Source organism: Protopterus annectens, chromosome 10.part0 (genome assembly GCF_019279795.1).
Source record: "Protopterus annectens isolate FY-2018-M chromosome 10.part0, PAN1.0, whole genome shotgun sequence".
NCBI classification, from domain to species: Eukaryota; Metazoa; Chordata; order Ceratodontiformes; family Protopteridae; genus Protopterus; species Protopterus annectens.
The window spans coordinates 66,946,877-66,974,465 of NC_056744.1; the positions used below are offsets into that span (position 1 = coordinate 66,946,877).

General features: G+C 35.6%; 1 protein-coding gene across 1 annotated transcript in view; it reads right to left on the reverse strand.

Annotated features, from left to right (window-relative positions):
• PIK3R5 (phosphoinositide-3-kinase regulatory subunit 5) overlaps nucleotides 1-27,589 on the reverse strand; it is an 823,030-nt gene that overhangs the window by 443,390 nt on the left and 352,051 nt on the right. The window contains exon 4 of the mRNA XM_044085025.1: nucleotides 1,434-1,534. Within this exon, the coding sequence (XP_043940960.1) occupies nucleotides 1,434-1,534 (101 nt within the window). The remainder of the gene's footprint in view (nucleotides 1-1,433; nucleotides 1,535-27,589) is intronic.

Sequence of the window (27,589 nt, forward strand, 5' to 3'; positions counted from 1 at the left end):
CCCATAATGGAGCTCAGCGCCTTAATCTGGAAATTTTTTTTTTAAATTTAAAGGGTGCCATTGCCAAGGGTCATTCTGTCCATGCTGTATGTCCAGACTTTGCAGGCCTTCAATATGATTCCTTGTGCTGACATTACTGAAAAATCCAAAAGTCCAAACATAAAGTCCTGTGTTATTTATTTCGTTACAAACTGTCTTTCTGGTGAAATGCACACAGTAAGAGTTGGTGACACCTTCATATCTTAAAGCATGTCACTAGTAGTGTTCCTCATGCTGCTTTTCTGAGTCGCTTCCTCTTGCTTATCTACATCTCCAAAATGAAAGCAGATGTCAAAGATCTATGATTAACCAAGTCTGTTAATGGCTGTAAGCAAGGAGATATTGCTGATTTCCCCATGGGCACTCATATCCACAAAAATTAACTTGCCAGAACCAAAACTCAGTGTTTCAGCCATGGCATTAAGCTTTGTGCCAAGAAATTGCAGTATAGCTGCCTTAGGAAAAAAAGTCTATTCAACATATTAACATAAACGGGGTCTCTACTTAAGATCATTCACTAGAGATCTAGATACTGTCATTGACAATGAACTTTCCTTCGATCATCATATATAAGTTACAGTTAGGAAATCCTTCTATTTTGTCCAAGGGCATATTCACCAGGTCCAAGGACATAATAACCCCTCCTCTATTGTTCCCTAATCAGGCCGATTATAGAATACAATGCACAATGCAAAATGTGGAATGTATGCTTCCAAATACCTTGCCCAGTTAGAACAACTTCAGTGTTTTCTAACAAAAAATGTCAATGGTCTAGGCTCCCTTTTCTGTTTGAAGAGACTAAAACCTTTCCACTTTCTTCTGTCTCATATCATTTCCTACATGGTGATACAAGACCTCCTCTACTTGAAAAATAACAGTACTGCTAAAAATACTAAGTGCAAAGACTTCAATTTTCATCACAATTTAAACAAGATCTCTTGGAGAGGTATACTCTTTGTGCAAACAATCCCTTACCTATGGAAGAAACTACCCTTATTTGTCTAACAATGATGCGCACTGGCCTCCTTCAGGATCTGCCTTGACAATTGGATGGATACTTAAAAATTTACTCCAGGGATAAACAGTAAGGCCCTAATTACGCAAGGTGGCAAATCCACTCACTAAATCTTCTGGGTTGCATGGCTGGGCTTTATAAGTTTGCCCAAACTATCTACCTAGTAAGAATTTATGAACTTTTAATGAAGTGGTTAGGAATATGCAAAAAATAAATCCTTATATTTCCTGGATAATAGCTATAATCTCCATATAGCCTTTTAGATCTACTAAACCAGAAAGTTGAGTGTCACAGAAATGAATGTGCTGAGAGAGGAAAAGGATCAAAAATTGCTTAAAAAGGTATAAAAATAAAACAAAAGAGTTCTACTGATTTTTACCTGTTTGGTCTTCTCCAGGATTTTCTCAATAAGGATGAGGAAGTTTCCTGGATCCCTGTCGACAAGCTCATCGAGGCTCCAACGGTTCATGCAAAGTCCAGCTTAAAAAGACAGCAAGGCAGTAGATTAAGCTCAACTATTTACTACAAAATCCTTCACTAATTAAGCAAATGTGTTTTTTCAGTCAGTTGTTTGGGTTTACCAAATGTATGCAATAGCCACAACAGAATTTAAAGATCAGACAAAGCATAATTTGAACAATTTGTCAGGTTTTATATCATCAATCATATGCATTCCAGATAGAGCATGTGAAAGATACTACAAGAAAAAAGTGTGCAATTTAATGCACAATATATGTTACATATTTTCTATATATCTATATTCTTCAGATACAACTTATAATTTTAGGGACTCTTATCAAACTGACCATCTAGCCCTCCCAGCACCCCCACTAATAGTTTTATTTCTCACCCATCTCAATGAGTTTTAACATTACATCATCACATAAGGGGTATCCTCCTTCAAAAAAAGAATACATTCTGGTAACCTCGTACTTTGTTTGTGGTGGGTAAGGGCTGGATGTTGCTGGACACCATTCATGGCTGGTTCAAATTAATCTTGAATGTCTACTGCTCTGTCCATCTAATTACTGAAAAGAGTTATATGACAAATACAAATTTACACCTTAATACAAGTGTGAACTTCCAAATTCACAATAGCCTACACTCCTTGGCAACTGGCATGTTTTCACTTTGCTATATGCTTGAGATGGGCTTTCAGCTATCCATTAAGTTGCCACCCCCTTCAAAGATATGCAAACTGGCAATGACCCACCACCTAAGCCTGGGACACTATCCCGCTATGCTACTGAGTTGAAAAAAATGAGAGTTTTACAGTAAAGTCCAGAAACCATTACAATAAATTTAATCACCTACAATAGGGACAAAATCATTCAAATCACATTTTCTCTTTAACAAAAGTAAAAGGGAGTAATATTCAACATTAGTAATTAGACAGCCGATATGAAATACTGTTCTGGATTTTATAAGACTATTTTTTTTCAATAGTTTGGTAGAAGTATATATAATAAAACATATGAAGATAACTGTTTTTCAACCAAACCTGTAAAGATTTCATACTAAATGTGGTAAGCTGAAGACAACTAAACTATTGTAGTATGATTTTTTTCAGTTCTTAACAGACCCTCAATAGATTTCAGTCTTTAGCTTGTTTTTTTTATTTAATTAATGGTTAACTAACAAGTTGGATAAAAGTACATTAGCATAAATGGTAGAAATAGGAGATAAGGGCACCAGCATTCAGAAATTTCTAGCTGTCAGTATACTTAGTCAGAAGTCTCATCTTTATAGCACCTTCAGTATCAACAGTTGGCTTGTGACTAGAATTTTGAGGACCAGATAAGTAAACCTTTGGGAAACCTTATTTTATTTTTCTATAAAAACTGTTACTGAATTGTAGCTTATGTCTGTCAGGAAAATGGAATGTGCATTTGGAAGGCAGATACCTTATAAGGACACTTAGATGGTTTGCATTTTCTACATAGGGAAGAGTCACAACATATGGTCATGTGACATCTGCTTATCTTTTTCTCCATAAAACAGTAGAAATAGGCTCAAATCGTTAAGACCTTTTCTTGGAAAACATTGTCTGATGCTGTTGGCATGTGCAACCATTGCTTCTGACTCCTCTTCCATGGTTCTCCCCCATCAGTTAAAGAGAAAGAGAAAATTGTCAAAAGAAGTTTCTGAAAAGACTCATTTGCATGCTCCTTTACAATTGTTTGGAATGGATAGTTCCACTGAGGTAGTTTTAGAGCCTTATGATTGTCAGTCCAATATAGCTAATCCATCTGGTGAGGCTCTACAGGAAGCCACTAAGGCCAAGTAATACTGCATATCCAGTCAGACCTGACTTCAAACACTTTAAGCCAGAAAAGGAGAACCATGTTTTGCCTATACTCAGAGAAGGGGAAGAGTAGATCAAATCCTGGCAATAGAGGTCATTAATAGAGGTCTGGATGTCTGATTCATCTAACATTGTTAGACTAGAGACCCCGAAGAAGAAGTCCTAAAAGATTAAACATTTATCCTTCCTTCTACTTTCTTCAAGTCAGAAGGGCTTCCATGAAAACTAGTACAACTTTGCCCAATGTCTTTTAAGGGCACTGCAGTCTTTTCAGTCTTCAATTCCAATGTCTCTTCAGGCTAAGAGGATGAGAGCTCCTTCCTCCTCTGAAGAACAGATAGTCTCTCACTTTGAAGAGGAAAGCCATGACTATGCTTTTCAGCTTTCTTTTCCCATTTTCTGTGAATCTGAATTGAAGGACACTTTGTCCTCAGATTTCCTGATGAAGAAATTTCTTTCTCTGATGACATCTCTAAGATGAAAGAGTTCTTGAAATGGGAGACAATCAAAGTTTCAGTGGCAGAAAAAAAGTATTATGACATGCTGAGTACGGATTCTCCATAGCCCTTAGCTATCCCTCCAGTACTCACGTCTTTGGGGGATGTGTTTAATTGTATAATGCTGCTTCTGCAAAAGGTGCTTAAAATATTTTGGTTGGCTTTACTAAATACACTGTATATTTTTCAGTCACTTCCTAGACAAAACTGGGGACAAAATTGTAAAATAAAAATGTAGAGTGCAAATGTACATTTATGGGTTTAGAAATATGCACTTTGCCATTGAGTGTTTTACTTTTTTAGTAAAACAGCAAGAACCAGGTGGCAGTCTATTGTCCTATGAAACAACTGCATGTTTACTTATTACTAGGTGTACTCTTTTAGACCATTAAAAAATGATAAAAAGTTTGAGTGGAAGTTATAGTTCTAAACCAAGGGTGTCCAACCTTTTTGGTTCAGGGGCCCCTTATTGTACAATTCAGGGTCCACTTACCATGCTTGGCAAAGTTTGGGGAGCCACATTACCATATCCAACATGTGTCCATTCAAAACAGTTTGTTACAGGACATACCAAGGGACAGATATGCTTCGGTGGGACAGATTGTGGCTCTAGGGCCACTGGTTGGACACACCTGTTCAAAACAGTGTTCTAAATGGCGAAAATTCCAACATGTGGTTCTCCTACATAAATTTTTGCTGGAGATATGTAAGCTTGGAGATACATTTTGGTGAAAAATTGTTAAGATCCAATTTTAGAACAAATGTTAAGTGATTATAGGGGAGGTGATTTTAAGAATTTGCTGGAACAGAAGGAAACAATACAGGCTGATAAATTTCCAAGTATAAATGGTGTTATTAACATCAAATGCTTTTTGAAATATATGAAATCTCATGTCTTGAAAGAATAATATAGTTTTTAAAAGCTGTTATGTTTAGAGGCATTACTTCTTACTTTGTTGTTAAGGTGTTAATATATTAATTATTTGATCGTTAGTATGTAATTGGATTGATTATTTAAAGTGTTGGTTTTTACTGTTGAAGTTTTTTCTGAAGAAGTCTGTATTGATGAAGGCATGCAATAAAGGTCTTAATACGCTAAAGAATTATTCCTCTCACTCTCAGTCCTGTGGTTTTAATAGTTTTTCATTTTTTGATTAGCCACAGTCGGGTACCTGATTTTAGTTCTTTATAAGTACACAAATGTTCCTTCTTTAAAAGAGACAAGCAGGCTGATATGTTGTTACTGAAGTCCAGCAATGTTCAGTACCAGGCTAGAATAATAAACCCGCAGATATGTCTCACAAGGCTTGTAGCTGTTGGTCCACTAATGACTAGTGAGACATTACATTTGAATTGAAGAATAAAAATGGTTTTGCCAGCAGTAATTCTGTCAAAAGCAAATCCTGGCTTACAGCATAAAAAGATGAAGTAGATGAATCATGGAAGCTATAGTAAACGTCACAAAGCTGGATACTGTCATGTGTTTAATTACATACTGTAGCACCGATTATTCCAGTGTTACAGCTGTGAGCACACCATAACAGGCACTTGTAAAACAGCAGCATCATTAAATGAAGCCTAAACTGTACACTACCCCAAAATAAATAAATAACTTTCAGGCATTTTCACAGACAAGCCTGTCACCTCCCTTTTTGCTCTTCTTTTTGTTTGCTGCAATTTTACACTCTCACACACATAATATCTACAAAGATTAAATGTCAGGAAAGTGTAGGCATCTTTGACACCTGCCACACTAAACTATGACAAAACCAATCTGGGTAATTTCTTGGAGACGTGGGCAAGGTTTTGACAGATGCAGTTCCTTTTACAGATAAACCACACTGATAAGCAAAAGTCTCTGTCCTACGTCTACCCAGTCCCACCCACGTATCCAAAACAGTGAAGATGTCAGCTTAGAGTCCTTCCTCATCTATTAAATGGATTAGTACGCTTAAAAAATATCCTGACACATACACAGTTCCTTAAATCCTCACTAGTACTATATTTGTATGCTACAGAAACAATTTCAAACATCCTCCACCCCACACTAAAATAACTTCATAGCTCATTTATGACTTAGCACAGTTAATTCCATTCTTTTAAGAGCTTGATCTCACACCTTTACAGGTGTTGTGCATATCAGAACATGCTGCTGTTATTTTTAGTGTTTACAACTCTTTGTATGCTGTTCTTCTGTAATCGTTAAATCTATGACTCAGCAGTGAACACGTGCAATGCAATATTTTATACATTCAGCACTGAGCAAAATGAGGCAGATATTGAAGTTGAATAGGAAATAACTAACATTCTCTAAAAGGAAAGGACTGCATTTTAAAAATAAATTGTAAAAAATGGCTTTGTTAAAGTAGATAAGTTTTACATGCAGTCATGTTTGTTTCTTTTTTCCTCCTGCTTACAATTTGCAGTTCAAAAAGCTTTGGCACAAAGGAAACTACAGATTGCTGGTGATACTTGGGGCTTTGATTTGAATTTTAACAAATGATGAACAAAATAATAAATGACCTTAACAATTCTTCAGAGTACAGAGTTCAGTTTTATTCATTCTCTGTCTAATTGTAAAATAGAATGGAGAAAACACTTGTCAGTGGCACACAGTGCTAAGAGAAAGAACGGTATGTGCCGAAAATGGGAGAGAAGAGCAAGGCAATTTATGAATCTCCTCAAGAAGCACTATTTATTAACAAGGTTCTAGATCTGTAGGACAATATTCCACAGACTGTGGCAGAATCTAGAAAAATGCAAGATCTCAAGATGGTCTGGACAAACATGACATCTTTGAGAAAAGGAGGAAGTAAAATACAGATCAGTTTGCAATGGCAGCTTACAGTGGCACTAGGTTTATAAGCAGACTACATGTACTGGGCTAGTTCATTATCTGCTCTCACATTCTGCTCTATAATGTTCAAAAATGTGGGAAACCATGCCAAATTTGGAAGCAGAGATCAACGAATGTACAGCACCCTGGGACAAACAAGAGTCTCTTTCTGTTATTTGGGGTTCATAAATGAAGCCTTTAGTTTTTATCTCGACATGGATAAAGGGGCGCAATTTATGACAAGTCAGCTTCCGAACACTAGACTATGTGAGCCTCATACAATATATAAATAATTTCCCTAGAACTCCATTCATCTCTGTTTAACCAAATACTGGTGACTAGGCAAAAGAACAAAGGCAGGGCTTATGGCTATAATGCTGACAAGCTGTAGTTAGAAGCAGATCAAATAAGGAAAAACTGAGTAATCCAAGAATAATTTTCCTCACTTGGGTATGGAGCAGCTGATTTACCCACTGTCACAGAATAAATGGTAAGAAGAAACATGGCTTTTTAGCAGGCCAGCGGCTGCTAATAAATGCCAACAGCTCTGCAATGGAAGTCACATTTTCTGAGATGGTACTGCTGAATGCATGAAGCTAGTGGTAGAAAAAGAAAATATGTCCCTATTTATTGCTAGAACTACCTGATATATAACCAATGTTTTGTTGAAATCACATGCTGCTTCATGCCTCAGTATGCCATCACGAAGACCACTGTCATTGCTATGCTCCATGTGAATGCACACTTCCTCATATCTCTTAGGAATCAACCTCACTTCTCGCTCTAGAATGTGTCTTTTCCTGTACATCTTGTTAAAAAGTGCTATCTCTCATGAGTTGTTGATTTTCTAAGTGTATGCAGAAAGTTCTGCTGTGCCCCATTCATTTCATCAATGATAAACCCAGAGTTTATCAAATGTAGAATAAGTACCTTTAACACCTGGTTCTTTACCTATGGCATTTTTTACCTTTCACAGAGTGCAGTTCCCCTTATTTTGTTTCCTTATGACCTCATCTTGCTCATTGGCACTTAGCTGACAGCAAACAGATAGTTTTCTTTAAGCCTCCATGTAATGTCACCTATGCAAACATGAAAGCATGAAATATGCTGTTCAGCACAGTAACCCACTAAAGACACACACACACACACACACACACACACACACACACACACACACACACACACACACACACACACACACACACTTCTGAACTAGGCCATTTACTGTAATGCCATGCATTCCTTTTCAGGCGTCCAGTCTCCAATAAAGTTTGCCACAGTGTTTCTCTCTGCCTACATTTACAGTGCATTTCCAGGTTACAGTTTTGGTCACACAGTTCCACCCCACCTTGTAAAATGCAGAACTCCCTAATCTTGTGGAATGAGTCCAGCAACATGGGTCAGGAGTACCGGCTCTTGGAAGAAGTCTCACCGAAAAAAATTACTGTTTATCAACCTTTTTTTCTCCTAGTACAACTGTAGGAGATTGTAAGGCTATAACATATATCTACATAGGTTTCAAAATATCATCAGCAAACTCTTACAAATGGGGAATTGGCCATAAACCAGCTGCCATGATGCAACTATTGTAGCTGTAAAAAACATTACTGGCTAAGCGAGTGTCACTCAGCTTGCATTGGTTTCCCTTTCAGCAGCATGCAAGTCTATAGCAAGGAATTTAGTCAGGTAACAGAGCAAGAAAAAATGAAATTATACTTGCTGGGGCAATTTACCACAGGTGAGTATATATGCTGCTTTTTATCAAGATATTTCTGAGCATGGCACAGTGGAGAATTCCGCAATCTGTCACTAAAAGAGCAAGGGAAGAGTCATACAACATTAAAAGAAAATGGCCCATAATGATAAAATAATGCCCAACAATACAAAAGATTCATGGCACATTTCTTAAATAATATAGCAATAACCCACGCCTGGGTGTGGGTAATGCTGGATTTACCCACGGTTGGTGTGGTTTGGTCACGAGGGCGAAGCCTAAACCTAACCCTACACTAAACTATACAAACACCACTAACTATACACTTACCTTAACCCAAACCCTAACCCTAAGGTCTGTCACTATCGCACAGTCACCTCACCCGCGCCTTAACCCTAACTCACCTACCCTGCCCTAACCCACACGTCCACATGTCTACACAGTCTCACACTTAACTGACCTGCGCCCTAACCCTAACTCACCTAACCCATCCTAACCCACACAATCGCACACTTACCTGAACCCAACCCGTAACTTTCCACCAGAGTGTTGAAAATACCGAAACAACAGAAATGGACAACCAAATTCTTTCCCTAGGAAAGAATTTGGTTTCCTGTTATTTCGATATTTTCAGCGTTCCTTGAAAATGGGTCTATATTAGAACACCCGACATTTCAAATATTCGGTGTTCTAATATAGACCCTTGAAACAATCCCCCAATGTTACCTATTGGTAACAGTCCTATATAAGTGTTTTGGCATGGGGGAAGCCTCTACTGCAAATCACATGTGAAGGTTGCAACTCCCCTACACCCTACACTTAAATTAATTAAATCTGTAGTCCTACAAACATAGAAAAAAGACTATCCTCAGAGGTTTCTAACAAAGAAGATCAAGGGCCTTCAGCATGTGCCTTACATGGACTAAGTCCCTGTCACTATACTCCATATCATATAGACTTCTTAGGGGAGATGTATGCCTGGCCTACAAAGCAACCCAAGACCCAAACCTAATGAACTTACTGCATATCCATAAATCAATGGGTCTAGGGCTACCTGTTCAAAGGACTTAAATATGGCCTGCGACTTAAACAGTACATGCTGAAGGGACAGATTTATCTCCCAGCAACTGCCATGTCTTTGGAACAGGCTACCAATTCATGTGAAACAGCGCATCTCTATGACACTGTTCAAGAGGAACCTGGATGATTGGATGGGGCACTGTAAATTCTTACCGGGGATAGTACCCACAACCCTCCTGGACATGGGCAGTCATCACTAAATGCAATCTTGGATGTTGACTAGTACTTCTATGGTATTACATCGGGTTAATACAGCTAGGCTTAAAATGACCTCCGGGTCGATAGCCTAGTAATCTCCTATGATCTTATGATACTATAAGATGAAAAAAAAATTGTCTGTAATGCAGTTTAGCAGTACAGCAAACAAATGCAGAAACCTTTGTTGATCAGAGCTGAAATACACTTCTGAGTCATTATTTGTTTGTTCAGTTTATTGCAAGCAAATATTTCAAAGTACACAGTAATTCAAGGGGTTATAACTGATAATCACAGCTGTATGTGTGTGCATGTTTCTGTTTTTCTGTGTGTATCCTGCATCCTAGAGTAGTTATGGTGCAAAGTAAGAAATTGACTTTTTTGGGGTATGATCTTTGATTTCCTTGTGTTGCCAACTTTTGACAATGTGCTTATCTGACTGTGAATAAACTGTACAACATGAAGTCTATGAGTTTAATGTTAAAATATTAACTATGAACACATTTTTAATTGTATTTGCAGGCACAAGGGTGTGAAATGTGCTGTGTTGAGCTACAACATTTTGCTACTTAATGAAGAGTTAAGGTTATGAGCTGCTTCCTGTAGTGTAGCTTTTTATCTGTTTAGCTTTTGTCTGTCTAATGCAAGTCTGAAGACGTTGTTTCACCAGACAGTGCTCCTGATAAAAGAATAAGAGTAAACTATACCAAACTGTTAGCAAATTCACTACACATTTGTCTTTTGAATTCCTATGCCCTTCAGACAGTGCTATTTGAGTACGAAGTCCTGCACATCTGTTATAGTTAATGGATTGCCTGATGCATTTTCAATAAATATGAGTTTCAATGGAGGAGAAGTTTACTGTTGCTTATGCAGTCTATTTTCAGTATAAGGGTATTTTGTTTTGTTCATTAAGTGGCTGTCACTACTTTTACTGTAAAAAAAAAATAATAAAAGATTTAAATCAAATCCAGATCTCGGTGATCACTGTAAAAGCAAATAAAATAGTATGCACATTGGCAGGTATCAAGGGTGTTTTAACAGGGAGAAAACAGTCAAGTAGTGGGATATTGGTGTGTCTGTGGAAGGTGGGGTTCTGGTCCATTACTCTGTCTAGGGTCCCACTTTGCCATGATCCGTCTCTTCTCTTCTCTTATTATTCAGAAACTATGAGTACTGAGCCTCATATGTGTGTGGATGTTGCTGTAAAACTTGTTCTGCTAACATCTTAAGAGAATTAGAGTAGTTTTCTTATCTGTCTCTGATTTTGCAAATCATTGATTTTGCCTCATACTGATGCCATATCCCTCATTAGCTTAGTGTCAGTGATGCAACATATAGCACCCTCATCTTTGGAGAAGAATGCTGTGTGTTCTATTCCCAAATCAGGCAGATGCTGACACTGCAAGTACAGCATAAGATGGTGACACACTCCTGTGTGTGTCAACTTTTGGACAAGATGTTAAAAAGAAATTTCATCTGCTTGAGTTGGTGGTAGCTTGGGTGGATGTAAAAGATCTCATGACACTTACTGAAAACAGGAGGGCTTCTTTATTAAAATATTCATACTTATTCACATATTTACAATATTTACATTATACACAATATCTACAATATACTTTTCTATTACATTTTTGTCACAGATATATTATTTGTTTTTTGCTTTCTGACTCCCACTCTAACATCCACAACCAAAACCTTACTTTCTTTAGCATCCTAGCCAAGTCCCATTTTTGATTAAACATAATTTCCTTTACCCTTTGATTCCAAATTATCCATACATTACAAAACATTTTCAATCAATTTTCTTAACATAATTTTTACTTTTCTTCTTATAATACCCAAAATCTTTAAATCCATCCATACAATTCCAATCTAAAATCTTTTTTCCATACATTTTTAACTCTTTTACATACCAAAAACACATGCTCAGCAGTTTCAAATTCTCAAAAATGAAAACACATCTTATCTTTTTTTTTTTTTTTTTTACTTTTATAAGGCATATGTCTTCACTTGTAATTTTTGTATTGTCAGTCTCCATTAAAAAATCTTGGCACTCTACCATTTCTCTGTTTCTTGCTTGTATTGCACTCCTTAATTCTTTATGCAACCCTTTCCACAGATATATCTGAAAAATACTTTTCCATAATGTTATTGTACCATACTTTTCTTCCGTTTTCAGTCATTTTGACATTCATTTTCCATAACATGATTTTATCTTGATAGTTCTTTATTTTTTGTTACAACAAGCTCACCTTTTTTTAGTTAAATAAATGAAACCATTCTACTTTATTTTAGACTTAATATCTGTGTTAGGATCAAACGATCATTGTCTTTTATACATTTCATTACTTTATATAAATTCAAAGGTGCAGTAAATACAATCAGGTTTATTAAACCTATTCCACCTTTTTCTTTGTGTACATAAAATTCCCCTTTTAACTGGGTTCAACCTGGATCCCCAAATGAAAGAAAAAATAATATTATACACTTCTTTTTCTAAAGTCAAATGCAAAATGGAAACTCCTGGTAGATAAGCAATTTTAGCTAACAAAATAGAGTTAATTAAATAAACTTTTTTTGAAAAATATTTCCAAAATAAGCATGTATTTCTCATTTCCTCTAATTTTTCTTTCAATACTGTTTCTATAATATCTTGCTTTCCAAGCCATATTCCAATTTTTTTTCATCATATTAAATGTAGCCCCTCCAATCATCTTTCAGATCTCACTCCTTAATTTTTTTTCTTTATTTATCAAAAACCCTACTACTTTAATAATTTCCTGTAGGTACTTTATCACTCTACTCATACATGCCTCACATTTAGTAAAAATAACAATATCATCTGCTTACAGTAACTTAATTGTTATCTTTATCCCTTTATTGAAGTATTATTCATCAATCTCATGCTTCTATTAATATACTACTCAAAGGGCAACCTTGTATAATACCTTTCTCAAGCTGTATGTCTTCACTAAACTACAAGTTTACTAATGCTTTAACTATATTGTGCATATATGCTGCAATACATTATTTTTATCTTTTCACTTATATTAAACTTCAAATATTTCCCATAATACTGACTGATGACTCAAATCAAAAAACCCCACTTAAATCTCCCAACATTAATTTTGCATGTACATATATGAACAGTATATCATCTATTTCCCTGATGAATAATAAATCCTGAGCCCATTTTACTTTTATACCATATGCATATTTGTATACAATCTTACCACTGCTTTTTGCAAAATTTTCATGAAAATGTTCTAATCTGTATTATTTAATACTATTGGTCTCCAATTCTGTAATTCTAATTTATCACCTTTTTCAACATAAATCTATCTATACCCCTATGCAATTCTTTTTAAATAAATCATTTATCCAGCCATTCAGTTAATATACACTTATAAACCATTCTTTTTGAACCACTGTCATATCAATATACATCCTATATTTGATATCATCCGGTCCTGCCACTTAATCTAGATTCACAATTTTCAAATTTCCTCTAATTCTCCTATCATTATTGTTTTCTTCTAAATCTTTATTATCTATGTAAGATAATGAATACATTTATAATTCCTTATTAATCTTTATCTTTTGTCCTTCATATAATGTCTTAATACACTCTTTTACTATTTCAAAGATTTTCTCTTGCGTATTATATACTTTACCCAGGAAACCCTTTAACTCCCTCATAATACTGTTATTTTCTTTAATTTTTTTTTCTTAAATTCAATAATATTTCTAAACATCTCTCCTCTATCCTTTTTAGTTACATATGTATACATAGCAATCATTCTAATTACTTGCTCTCTCCATCTTACATCAACAACTGTAGTTCTACCTGTAATAACAAAGGTAACATCTAACAACTTTTATTGTGTCTCTATGTAAGATAAGAATTACAGAATACATCTCCTTCCCAAAATTCCAAATAACATTTTTCTCCACCATATTTCTGTTTGATATCTTTTTGTTTGTAATAAAAATCTGACATCTTCCAAGATAATAACGTCACATTCTTGCTTTTTACACCATTCCAAATTTCCTATTCTTCTTCTTAATTTCTTCAAAATGTTAACATTAAGGGCTAAGACTTTACAAGTATTTTTCCTTAATGTAATAAATATATATTCATCCTTTCCCCCTTTTTTAAATCATTCTATATTCTTCATTTTCCTCCCACTTACCCTTTTACCAACAGAATTTCTTTTTTGTGTAACTATATTCCATTTAACATCATCACTATTACTTGACCCCGACTCTTCTTCCTCAATATTTTCTGTAGTTAAAATGTTCCTTTGTTTTAACTTTTTGCATCATTTCTTCTTTATCCAAGACATTAATATTTTCTTTTTGCATCTCTACTGTTTCTAACTTACTTTCTGTAACTTTATCCTTTTTTCCTTTCTCTGTTACTCCCTCTATCATCTCTAATTCTACCTCATTCCCATTTTCTTTACATTCCCCGCCAAAGTGTCCCACTTTATGTCACTTATAACATTTTGGTTCAGAATTCCTTGCATGTCCTTCTTTTTGCACAAATATTAATTAAATGATCAGTTTTTCCACACAAAAAGCATGTTTTTGGTTGTCCCCAATATCTAACCATGCCTTTGTCACCCTTAACATTAATAATACTTGGAATATGTATAATAATGTCAATTTCAAATTTCAAAATCACATTGCAATTCCAAGCCCCAGTCCATAAATCCTTATTATCACAGAATTTTGATAAATTCAATAGATCTTTACATAGGCTTAAATATATATATATATATATATATATATATATATATATATATATATATATACGTTCCATGGTGAACAGTTTTTTTTTTTTTCTTTTTCTCATAGTCCTCTAAGAATGTTTCTATTATCTGGCCAGTCTGAAAAATAATGCAATAAAAAATGTTTTTATTGCTACGAATAAACACTCTTACTGTGCTTGATTTAGTTCCTAGCATCTTAATTACACCATCCCATACCATATATCTGTCCAACTTTGCATCTTCCTTCTTCTCAATATGTACTCTAAAAGTTTCTTTTTCTTTACACTTACTTTTTTTTTTTCTTCTTTCTTACTTTCTATCCCTGCTTTAACCATCTCCACATATGGTTTTCTATCGAATTGTGAGCCTTCCATCTGCTGTACTTCTTCCTTCTAGATCCTTTACATCAGCTCTCCCCATGATATATCTTTGTCATTTTCCATTTCAATATCATTCACTGTGTCCACCAATAAATCATCCAGCAACCCTCCCAACTAGAGGGTTGTAACAACACAATCTTGTGATGGAACCTCTGTCTCAAAGAGGTTTCATTGAAACAAATCTTCAGAATCTATATTTGTTACTTCCATCATGTCAGACTGCACTTGAAAAGCATTGACTGTCTTTTCTATCATCTCCTATAAATGTCTCCTTAACATCTGATTCCTTCACCATTAATTTTGATACCTCTGCTGCTCCAATAACAACACCAGAAAAACAAAATCCATTAGTGTTATCTTCTCCATCCTCCATACTCGCTCAACTAACTTCCTACTTCTCTGAGCTGCCTAAGCACCTAATCCCGAAGACAGGAAGTGGCACTGCAAAATGCACCCCCATACGTGAAAGAGTAGGGATTCTTTATTTACACAATTCATAATTATATATGCAATCAATAGATATTTACATTTGTACTTAATTACAATATATATCCATAGTTTTCAATTATTTACAATGTATATATACTATTTATAAATCGCATTCTTCTTTTTACATTTAACTTCGGCCTATAGATCATGTACTTTTAATTTATGACCCCCACTCCAATTTCCACAACCAATACCATATTTTTTTCAACATCGTTGCCAAGTCCCATTTTTGTTAAACATAATCTCCTTAACTCTCTGATTCTAGATCAACCATAATATAACACATATTTTTTTTTTTATCCAAGCTTTCAACCTCTTTCTTATTTTTGTTTCTATAATATTCAAATTCAGTCATATCCATATTTAAATTACTTACATCTTTAAATTCATTCACACATTTCATATCTATGATCTTTTTCCATAAAATTTTTGTTCTTTTACATTCCAAAAAAATGTTTACAATTTTCAAATTCCCCACAATATAAACATACTCTGTCTTTTATACTTTTATATGGCATATTCACCTTTACTGGTAATTTTTAGATAAGACAGTCTCCATAAGAAACCCTGACCTTCTGCGTGTCTTTTCCATCTCTTCATTCTTGCAATTATAGAGTTTCTTTTCTCAATATTTAATTCAATCCAAGGATATATTCTATACTATTTTCCATAATATTGTCATATGATTCTTTTCTCTTATTATCAGTTTCATTCACATTTATTTTCCACAATATAATCTTGCCATGATAATTTTCCATTTCTTTATTACAGCATTTCTTGAAATAAAAAAAATCAACCATTCTCTTTTATATTTTAAACTAAATAGCTTTGTTCATAATGAACCCTTATTTTCCTTTAAACATGGCATTCCATTTTCACTTTTTACATACAACACCCCTCTTTTTATACGGTTCAACCTTGATCCTCAAATAAAAGAAAATATTACATTATATACATTCTTCTCCAAGTTTAAAGGAAGATTATAAATACCAGTTAGATATGTAATTTTTGCTAATAGTACAGAATTTATTAAATCTATTTTCTTTTTAAATGAAAAACTAAAAGACTTCCAAAACACACACGTTTTATTTCCTCTGTTTTTCTTTCCATATAGAATTTATAATAGCTTGTTTCTCAATTTTTATCCAAAGGATCTTATTTATTTCTTTATTGAAATGAATTGCACTAATCCTTTCCTCAAAACCTAAACCTTGACTTTTGCCTTTATTTAGTATGAAACCAATGATCTGGATAATTTCTTGCATTTGTTGGTTTACTGTATCCATACTTGCGTCATTCTTTGTTGTAATGATAATACCGTCTGCATAATTTTAAAAAACAGACATTTTTATCCCTTCATTTGAAATATAACTCAAAGTCCATTTTCTTATTCATATGCATATATATTGCATTCCTTACTAATACAAATAGTGTACCACTCAATGAACAACCTTATCGAATACTTTTTTCTACCTTTATAACTTAATTCAACCATCCATTTATCATAATTTTCACTATGTTATACTTATATGCTGACATGCACACGTTTTTAAACTTCTTGCGTATATTATATATATTAAACATATTTCATAATACTGAATGGTGAATTGAATCAAATTCTTTGCTTAAATCTTCTACCATCATTTTTGCCTGAGCATTTCTAATCATCTACTATTTCCCTAACTATTAACAATAAAGCTTGAACTTTTTTCTTTAAGCCAAACACATGGTCATTCACAACATTACCTTATTTTTCTTCCATTCTTTTTTGTAATATTTTCATAACAATCTTATAATCTGTATTATTAACACAATTGGTCTCCAATTCTGTATTTCTTCCTTCTCACCTTTTTTCCATATAAACCCAATGATACCTCTATATAGCTCTTTATACCTGAAACCTTTTTTCTAACCATTCATTTAATACCTTTATAAACCATTTGTTTTGCTCTATAGTCATATTTTTATACATCTTATATTCTATTCCATCTAGTCCTGCTGCTCAATCTAAAGTCATTACTTTTATTGTCTGTTCTAGTTCCTCTACTCTTATATCTTTTTCTAAATCCTTATTCTCTATATCAGAAAATGTATGTACCTTCCATACTTTCCATGTCATTGTTCTTTGTTCTTTAACTCATTATATCTGAGTGACACCTCCAGGTGCATCTGCAGTTAACTCCCACCTCTAGATGGCAAATATTGCTTGTTCATATTTGCATCAATAAAGCCAAAACCATGCTATGTACAAGGTTTTAAAAGATTTCATATTAAAGCTTACACAATGGCAAACTCAACAGCATTAATATTTGACCTCTGTTTAGTGAAGGTAAAGAGATAATAACTATTGTTTTTATTTATTTATTATTTATTTCGTTACCGAGAAATTCCAACTGGACACAGGTCCTTTTTCAGTGGAGGTCGAGGAGAAAAGCTGCATAGAACAATAAATGAGCAGCAGAGTACATGAAGAACAATTGAATAAATATACAATAGCAAATAATGCATACTGTAGCAAACATTAGCTATACATACAATATGAAACATAGTAATGAACAGATAATCCAATATCATGCTGTGGTATGTTACTGTCAATGAATGCACACAGAGTGCTATTAGTTTAAACTGTTTCATGCTATGGTATATGTTACTGTTAATGTATGCGTTCAGAGGCTATAATAATTATGTAAGAGGAAACTCAGAGTGCTAAACTTATTAAGTAAGAGGATAAGATTCATGTGCAATTTGTTTGACTATTTTTCTGCCTATATCTGTCAGACTGTGTTTACTAAGATTATAAGTGCTTCCTCACGCAGAGTTTATGTCTTATAATGTTGGCTAACTTGTTTAGTGCAAAGTTAATTTTCTACTGAATGTCTGAACACTGCCCTACTCCGTATCCAAATGCAGTCTTTGATTTGCTATATATCACCCAGTACTGATTACTTCTGTTTAATTGTAAAACACTGGTTCTAATCCAAGTTTTTTGTACTATGGTACTGAAGCTTCTGCTGTCCTTAATTTAACTAAATGTAATCTTCCTTTCTCCCACCCCTAGTCTTCCTATAGTCTATACTTCTATAAAACTCATACTCTCACTACATACCATCCCCTAGGCTACTCCTCACTGCCTATACTATACTATCCTATTGTTGCATTTCTCTCTTAATGGCTGTTTTTCTGTCTTAATAGCATTCATTTTACCTTTCTCTCCTTTTGCAGCTTGCTATCAATTTGTACAAGTTACCCCAGACATATTACCTGACCTACATAGTACCTGGGTTCCCTACCTGTAAGAACCATCTCAGGGATCGTGTGGTGTATCAGGAAACTGTCCTACCTCCCCACAAGAACCCAATACCAAAAGAGTGTATGTACCTTACTGCATAACCATTTGTGCCACTGGTTGATGTTAGTGTCTGACCCAGCGTGCGCTAGCCAGCAGCCCAGCACTGACCAAATCCTCTCTTGGCTCCATAGACTCTTCCATTCCTTCCCTCCCAGTGCTGCCTCTGACATTCTGTAATTGCCCATTTGGTCAGCAGATGGCAGCACCCATCCATTAACTACCTTACACTCCAATCTTATAAGCTTTAACCATTACAAATAAAAAGGAAAACTAAGACAAGAAAATAGAATCTCCAACTGCCTTCTCTACCTCTCCACCTAGCGAATTCTATGTTTTCCTTCCACCTTTGACTCATCACCCTGTCCCTAACCCCAGTGACTACTTACCTTATGATTCTTACCTTGTGTCTCTTCTCTTATCCTCACTGATTGTTTTCCATAGCCTCATCCTTGGTCTTTCATCTCCTGGCTCTTCCCGCTCCGTTCGCCCTGTGGGCTCACTCCGCTCCCCTACCCTGCCCCCAATTTCCACCCACCCCCACTACCTCTACATTTATATACTAACCACACCCACTCCAATTACCCTCTTCCTTCTCCACCCCTTACTTCCTGGCTCCACCCCTACCTCCTTTCAATCACCTAGCCTAACCACTCCCAGCCTTGCTACACTCCATTCACACCAATCACTCACCCCAACTACAACCCTAAAACTACAGCAATGTTAATAAAACCTTCCTCACCTATTACCCATGTACTACTACTACTAAGCTTATACTATCTAACCTACATCACCAAACCCTTCTACACTACTCACTCCCCCCATTATCACATAACCAGTCCAATCCCTAAACAATACAAACACTCCTCCACCTCTATAAGCCCTCACCTATACTTCTGCAACCCCTCACTACTCTTCCCCTTCAAACTATTTTCCACATACAAACATATTAATTCAAGTCTGACTTGCACTACAAAACATACAACCCTTAAACCATACACAAAACTCTCTAATTACCTTTCTTTTCATCTTCACCAACTTATCACCACTCTACTTTCTGGTGACATACACCCTAACCCTGGTCCCTCTTCCATCAACTCCTCAACAACCCCCTCCTTTACACCTTCATCTACAAAAACCCTTACCTTCTCAGCAATAAATGCTCAAAGTATATGTAACAAAATCCCCAACCTCCATGCCTGGCTTCTCCATAACAATCCTGAAATACTGTCAATATCCAAAACATGGCTAAAACCCTCCATAAAAGATTCTGAAATAACTCCCCCCAACTGCAATATCATCAGGAGAGACAGAACCCATAAAAAGGAGGTGGAGTAGCTCTACTCTACTCCTCTTCCTTTATAGTTACTTCATAGTCTAAGCCAATTCCCCAATTTGCCAATGCTGAACTACTTCTAGCCCTACTCCACCTAAACAAGCATAAAACAATATGCTTAGCCTCCCTCTATATCCCTCCTGGTGATAACATACCTATTCTTGAGGACATTCTGTCTTGGCTCTCCGCCAACATTACTAATGAAACTGTTATCCTAGGTGACGTTAACATCAACTGGTCCTTCGTCCAATGCCCAACAAATCCCCTAAATATAAACCTCTATAACTTTCACCAGTTAATCGACTCAATAACCAGACCATCTAAGGACCATTCCTCTGGAAGCACCCTAGACTGGATTCTGGTATCACACCCACACCTTATTTCAAGTAGTGGTACACTCCCCGACTCTCTCAGTGACCACTTTCCTACTTTCACTCACCGTCACTCTCCCTCTCTACAGCTTCCACATACCACCATCTCTGTACGCTCCTTAAAAAACTTTAACCCCAATGCCTTCTCTGACTTACTTAAACAATTTAACTGGAGTCCCCTAAATACAATACCCCTAGACAAAGCTGTCACCTATTTTAATACATCATTTCTAGACACCTTGGCCCCCCTAAGAACAAAAAGAGTCAAGAGCAAAACCATCCCATGGTTATCCAAAGATACCTTAGCTGTCATGCGCCTCCGTGATAAAGCCTTGAAAAACTACTATAAAAACAAAACCCCAGCCACCCTAAATGAATACAAAATACTCCGCAACAGAGTTAAGAAATTTATCACTTCTGACCGCAAATCCTACTATATCACCCTCCAAAATAATCATAAGACTAACCCAAAAAATTTCTGGGATAGTATCTCCTCCCTCTTCAACCCTGGCAAAAAGGAAAACCCACACCCTGATCACAATACTTCTGATACTGACTTAGCCTTCCAATTTAACAGCTTCTTCATTGACTCCCTATCTAAATTAACATCATCATTCATAAATAACTCCACTCATCCAGCTACAATTCCCACTACCCCTTCCTCTTCAGGTTCTTCCACCTCCCACCTCCCTCTCTTCTCTCTCAAACCCATACCTGTATCTACTATAAAAAAATTCCTTCTAAATTTAAAACCTTGCTCTAATGCCCCTGATAATATCCCTTCCTTCTTCCTAAAGACAACTGCTGAAGCCATTGCCTCCCCCATCTGTATACTTATAAACCGGTCAATCCAAGAAGATTATGTACCCCAAATTTGGAAAAAAGCCTACATTATTCCCCTCCACAAAGGAGGAAAAAACAATAACATCTCCAACTTTAGACCTATTGCCATCTTATCTCCCATCTCTAAACTACTTGAAAAATGTATCCACATACAACTGTTACCATACCTCACCAATAGCCACCTACTAACCCCAACACAACATGGATTCAGAGCCGGGCACAGCACTTCTACTGCACTACTCTCCTTCCTCGAAACTGTAAATAAGGCTAGAGACTCAACTGCATTGTCTCCACTCTCCTCCTAGACCTTTCTAAGGCCTTCGATACCATCTCCCATTCCCTCCTGCTGACCAAACTCTCTAATCTACACCTTTCACCCTCTTGCATCAACTGGTTTTCCAGTTACCTTTCCAACAGGCAACAATCTGTCAAATGGAAGAAATCTACCTCCTCTTTCCTCAACACTGACACTGGTGTACCCCAAGGTTCCATATTAGGTCCCTTACTGTTCAACATCTTCATTAATGACTTCCACCACAATATCCCAAATGCTAAAATAGTCCAATATGCAGACGATTCTACTATTATATGTGCTGCAAACTCCATTCCCTCCCTTATAAAACTAACTCAAGATGCCTTCTCAACCACTGAAAAATGGATGTATGATAACCATTTAGCTCTCAATCCATCAAAAACCAAACTCATGTTATTCACCCCATCCAAAAGCATAACTATCGACATAAATTCCTTCCTCATAACCAGTCAAAACAACACATCCCTAGAAATTGTTTCCAGTGCTAAACTGTTAGGAGCTCTTATCGATAATCAGCTTACATTTGATTCCCATATACAAGCAAACATTAAAAAAAACGCATCAGAAACTCGGTATGTTCTAGTGCCATATTCGCTTCCTCTCCCCATCCACTAGATTCCTTCTATCTACCACATACCTCATCCCTTCTCTCCTTTATGGTGCCCCACTACTAACCAACCTACAATCCTCTATTAAAACAAAACTCTCTTCCTGCTATAACAAAATCGCCAAATTCACCACTGGGCACAGATCCTCCTCCCATCACTGTACTGCCCTCCACAAACTAAACTGGCTAGAGCTTCCCAACTACCTTATCTACACTCAGCTAACTCATGCTCATAAGCTCATTTTCAAGCCCTCACTCTGCCCCTCACTCGCCTCAGCCTTCACCATGCACCAACCTAGCAGAACCCTAAGAACCAGCACTCAGTACCTAATTGAACTCCACAAACCAGCCCGTCCAGCAGGCAAACTCTTACTCTCCTTTTCCCTTGCCCGTCTCTGGAACTCCCTCCCACCTCATATCCACAGTACCAGCAGCCTTCCCATCTTTAAATCTCTCCTCCACTCACATTTATCATCTCTCTGGGAATGCTCATGTTCCCACCCTGCATAACATCACCAGCTACTACCTTACCCCCTTAGCCTATAAACTCATCCCTCCTATAGGAACATACGCATTGTAATTAATCTCTTATGTTAATACCTCCTGCACACACCTACTAACTATTGTATTACTTAACACTTTTTTTTATTTTCTTTCTCAAGTAAACATAGAGACTATAAAATTGTAAACTGATATGAATTGTTGCATATGCTCTTCTGTGTTTTCCTGTTGCATTAACATTTACTTGTGCTTATATGTACTATTCTGACACTTTAACAAACTGTTATGTTATTTTATTGTATTTTACTTTTATTCTTTACTTGTATATTTGATATTGTATCTATGGAGCTTTTCTCCCCAGGACTCCATTGAAAATGGGCTCATTCGGCCCAATGGACCATCCTGGCAAACAAACTTCAAATAAATAAATAAAATAAATCTAGCTAGAGGCTAGGAATAAAGGTAGGCTATATATACAGATAGCCCTAAGCTCAAACGGACACTGTTCTAAACTCATATACCTAAATCTTCTATACAAATACTGCACTAAACACAAGCAAATATAAAGCAAAAGCTCCATACAAAGGTGGAACAAGCTAGAAGGGCTAATGGGATGGAAGGGGAAGATAGAGGAGTAAGAGAGGAGACTGAGTGAGGAGTATACGTGGTAGTGACAGGAAGCTAGGTGTAAGTCAGTTGGATATGTATTTGGAGTGAGGTAGTTAAGCATGTTATAACTTTGTTTTTATGATATTAATTTATATAGTTATCATTTTTACATTTTTCTAAATATCTCAACAACCAGGTAACACAAGCAGAACTCCTTAGCCTCTTATGAAAGCTCTCTGCTAAATGAATAAAATGCTGTTGACAATATGCGTGTATCTTTAGTGGTTGCTGAGATATTTTAAGTTGTTTACAGAATATTATAAATGTAATCATTACCGTCTTTACTGTGAATTATAAAATTCAGTTTAAGACCTAGAACCTAAAGAATACTACCACTATAAATATAGTTTGTGCTGAAGGGTTTGCCATTTATACTTCTTTTATAATTCCTCTGTTTCCAGAAATATGAACATCTGTTTCAAACGTGAGGACATCATTTGATTCTTCATTGGAAGTTACAGAGCAAACTTCCTGAGCTACATTGGAGTGAATGGGTGAAATGATGTCTTAATATTTTCTTTTACTACATTCATAATCTCTTCTTGCATATTATGCATTATTCCTGAAGAAGCTTTCATTTATCTGATTACACTATAATTCTCTTTAATTATTTTACTTAAATATGGTGCAATTTCTTTTTTTCCTTTCAAGAAATATCTTTGTACAATAAATATTCTTTTTCTTATTCAAATCATATATCTGTTCCTTAACGAAAAAAATGTCATTGTTCTTAAACAATCATATTATCGTTTAAATTCTTATATTTATTTTTTCCATATATATCTTCTCTTTCTCCCATGTCACATAGCATTTATATGTATATTATACTTTAAATTTTAACCACCATTTTGACCAGTCTTTATAAAAATGTATAGAATTCTCTAGAAAGTATATTGTGTTAGTATTGTAACAAAGTTCTCATTTGCTCTGGTAGAATGATACTATACAACTTTACTGTAAGTAGCTGATAAGGGCACCAAAGCCAGAGTTTCCACTAGTAACACAAGTGCTGGGGTTGGTGTAATGGCTAAGGTGTTTACCTCAAAGGCAAGAGGTACAGGGTTTGGTTCTTGCTAAAGAAAACTGGCTAGGGTTAAAATGATTCACAAGGGTGGTGCCCTAGTAATTAACTATAAAGCTATTGTCACATAATACATCTTTAGTGTCATAAAAAAAACAGTGTAAGACAGCTAAGGTTTCGACTGCTAATTCTTACCACTAAAGACAAACTAGGCAGCCTCACTGTTATCACCTCATACTGAAATACAGCTAGAGTTCCTAGAGCTGTTCTTAGTAGTGGTTTTAATACTATGAATCGTGCTTCTTGCTATTAATGTAACACAACCAGAGTATTTATGTAAATGCTTCAGCATATCATCACTCTCATCACTCATTAGTGCAACACTCATGGTTTCATTATGGCCCTTTATAGCTGTTATAATGTCACATGTTTCACTGTCATCTTCCCATTACGGCAATAGAGCCAAAGCTCACAATACTGTTGTGTAACACATCTTTGTTGTTGTTGCCTCACTAGTGCACTTCACTCAGAGCTCCCACTATTAACTTTGTAACTGTTGTAGCATTGCACATCTTCAGCGCTGCTAGTTCAGAAAAAAAAATTATGAAATGTGTAGGCAGTTCTAATTTAGAGAAACCTGTCCGGTGTTATTCAGCTACTAAGTACTGGATGCATCTCACTAAACAGATGCATTTCAAAATTTACAGACTTATAAACTTTATTAAGTATGTCTACAACTCTGCAGCAACATATGCATTTTAAAATATGTAGTTAATACTGACTCATCTGATGACGTGCACCGAGCAAAATCTTATTCAGCTGACATAAGTAACAGTTAACACTATAGTTCTGGTATGCAGAACCAATTAAACTAAGATGTGTGATGTCACAGAAGACACAGAATGGGAAGGAAAGAGAAACTGCAGAAAGAAATACAGATCAGCACGTGAAAGGCCATCAGTTTCCTTACACCTTCTAATGAAATACAGACCAAGCCTGAACAGTGACAACCAAGGAAACCCGAGTGGTAATACATGGTATTGTACCTGGAGCTGATGTAAGTAATGAAATGTAAAAGAACTATGACTGTATTAAAAAATGAAGTGGTATAATAAGATGTTATTTTAAATTCAGCTTCCTTGTATTATATATAAAAAAGGTAGCATCTATTCAATAGTTGTTGGACCAAAGCTTGATAAACAGATTAGAGAGTTCTGACTATACAACACTGCTGAAAGAAAAACAAAAAGAGTCATCCAGTGCAGATTCTTAAATTCAGGTTTTAAGTAAACACTTCTGTATAAAATCTCTTCTAACAATAAAGAAAATTACTTACATATTTGACATTTTTTTCTGGGAAAGTCTTATATCTCTCAATTAATAGTAGCTCAAAGAACAAGACAAAAACACATATCACAGCCTCAGAAACTTGAAGCTGTTGCAGAAAGTGTAATGCAGCAATGTGTGTGCAGGAAGATGCCTTCCTCCCTACACAAGCAATAATGTGTGTTCTGAGGCTCAACACCACAGGCAGATGAGATGGCCTGTGCACCCCTGTAAGTGCATTATTTCCACAATAACACATACCTTGGATGGCATTATTGCACTTAGGGAATGGGGTCTCTATAAATTGTGTTTTACTTGTTTATTTTTTTATTACTATATTATTTTTTATATAGTTTTGATGTAAAATAGTTCCTCCACCTAATGTTTCAAACTTGCTGTACTATATTATAATGGTGTTTGAGGAAGCATTTTACATCCAAAATATAACACTTAAAAATATCCAAGTATTTACTTTATTTTTTTCGTCCCTTACTCCTAAAATGTTTGGTTTGTTGCCAGTCATTAGAGATTGAAGTTACTAAACAATGACATAAATTTGAGTTTCAGTCTTTTATTTCCCTTCAGAAATTTCATGTTAACACAAATCCTTTTACTTAAGCAAATTTGTAATTTTATAAGAGCAATAATTAAAATCTGTTCATATTTTTGCAACCTTTGTTCCCCCTTTATTTTAGGCTTTATCCAGATTTCTTCAGCTGAAAGAGCCAGAGGTATGCAAACCTCTTTACTGCTGCTGCAAGTGGTCAATCTCACTCACTCACCCACTCACTCACTCACTCTCTCTCACACACACACACACACACACACACACACACACACACACACACACACACACACACACACACACATTACACCTCTGCTTCAGAAAATGCAAGCTAACACAAATCTTAATATTCAAGTAAATTTGTAATTTTTTAACAGCAACATTTAAAATATGTTCCCATTTTGAGCCTTTGCCCCCATTTATTTTAGGCTTATCCAGATATTTTGAGCTAAGAAGTCAAGAGGTATGTAAACCTCTTAACGTCTCCTGCCAGGGATTGTTCAATCACTCTCTCTCCCCCTCTCACTCACACCAGACAGACACATAGACAGACACAAACACACATGCACACACACACACACACACACACACACACACACACACACACACACACACACACATGCACTTTTTTCTGTTTCATTTATTTTTTTACATTGGCTAAACAGCAAAAGCGCTGTTTAGCGAGTATAAAATAATAGCTCGATCAATCTCGCTCTCACTCTAATGCAAGCATACACTCTCACACATAGACTTAAAAACACACACTTTTTTATTTTAATTTATTTATTTTTTTTTTATTTTACACTCGCTAAACAGCAAAAGCCCTGCTCAGTGAGAGTAAAATAATGTTGGCCATTAGGTTTTTTCAGTGGGGATTAGCTGTAGATTAACATCCTGCTGGAGAACATTTGTGCTCCAGTCAGGGTGTGATCTGCAGGTTACCCATTCTGTAATGCACCTTACAGAACCACAGCACCATTTATCACACTTTCAATGTTTTGTTTATCAAGAAAAGAGGGGAAAAATCTGCTCTTGTATTCATTTTATGCAAAATCAAAATTGATCATAGACATGAAACAACTCATGCAATGTTATTTTTACCCTGAGATACTATTTTTTGTAAGAGTAACTTAATTTTATATTTTCTTTCAACATTTTCTTGCATGCTATTTGCAATACCTTTGTGAAAAAATTAAGATACAATAAAAAATATGTTTTCTGCAATCACGCCTAAATGTCATGGTACTCCAGTTGCAATACTGTCTCCACACAAACTGACAAATTGCAAAACTTGGTGTAATTTTATTCTATATAATACATATTTCACAATGGAATAATTATAATATACATTGACATGTATTTG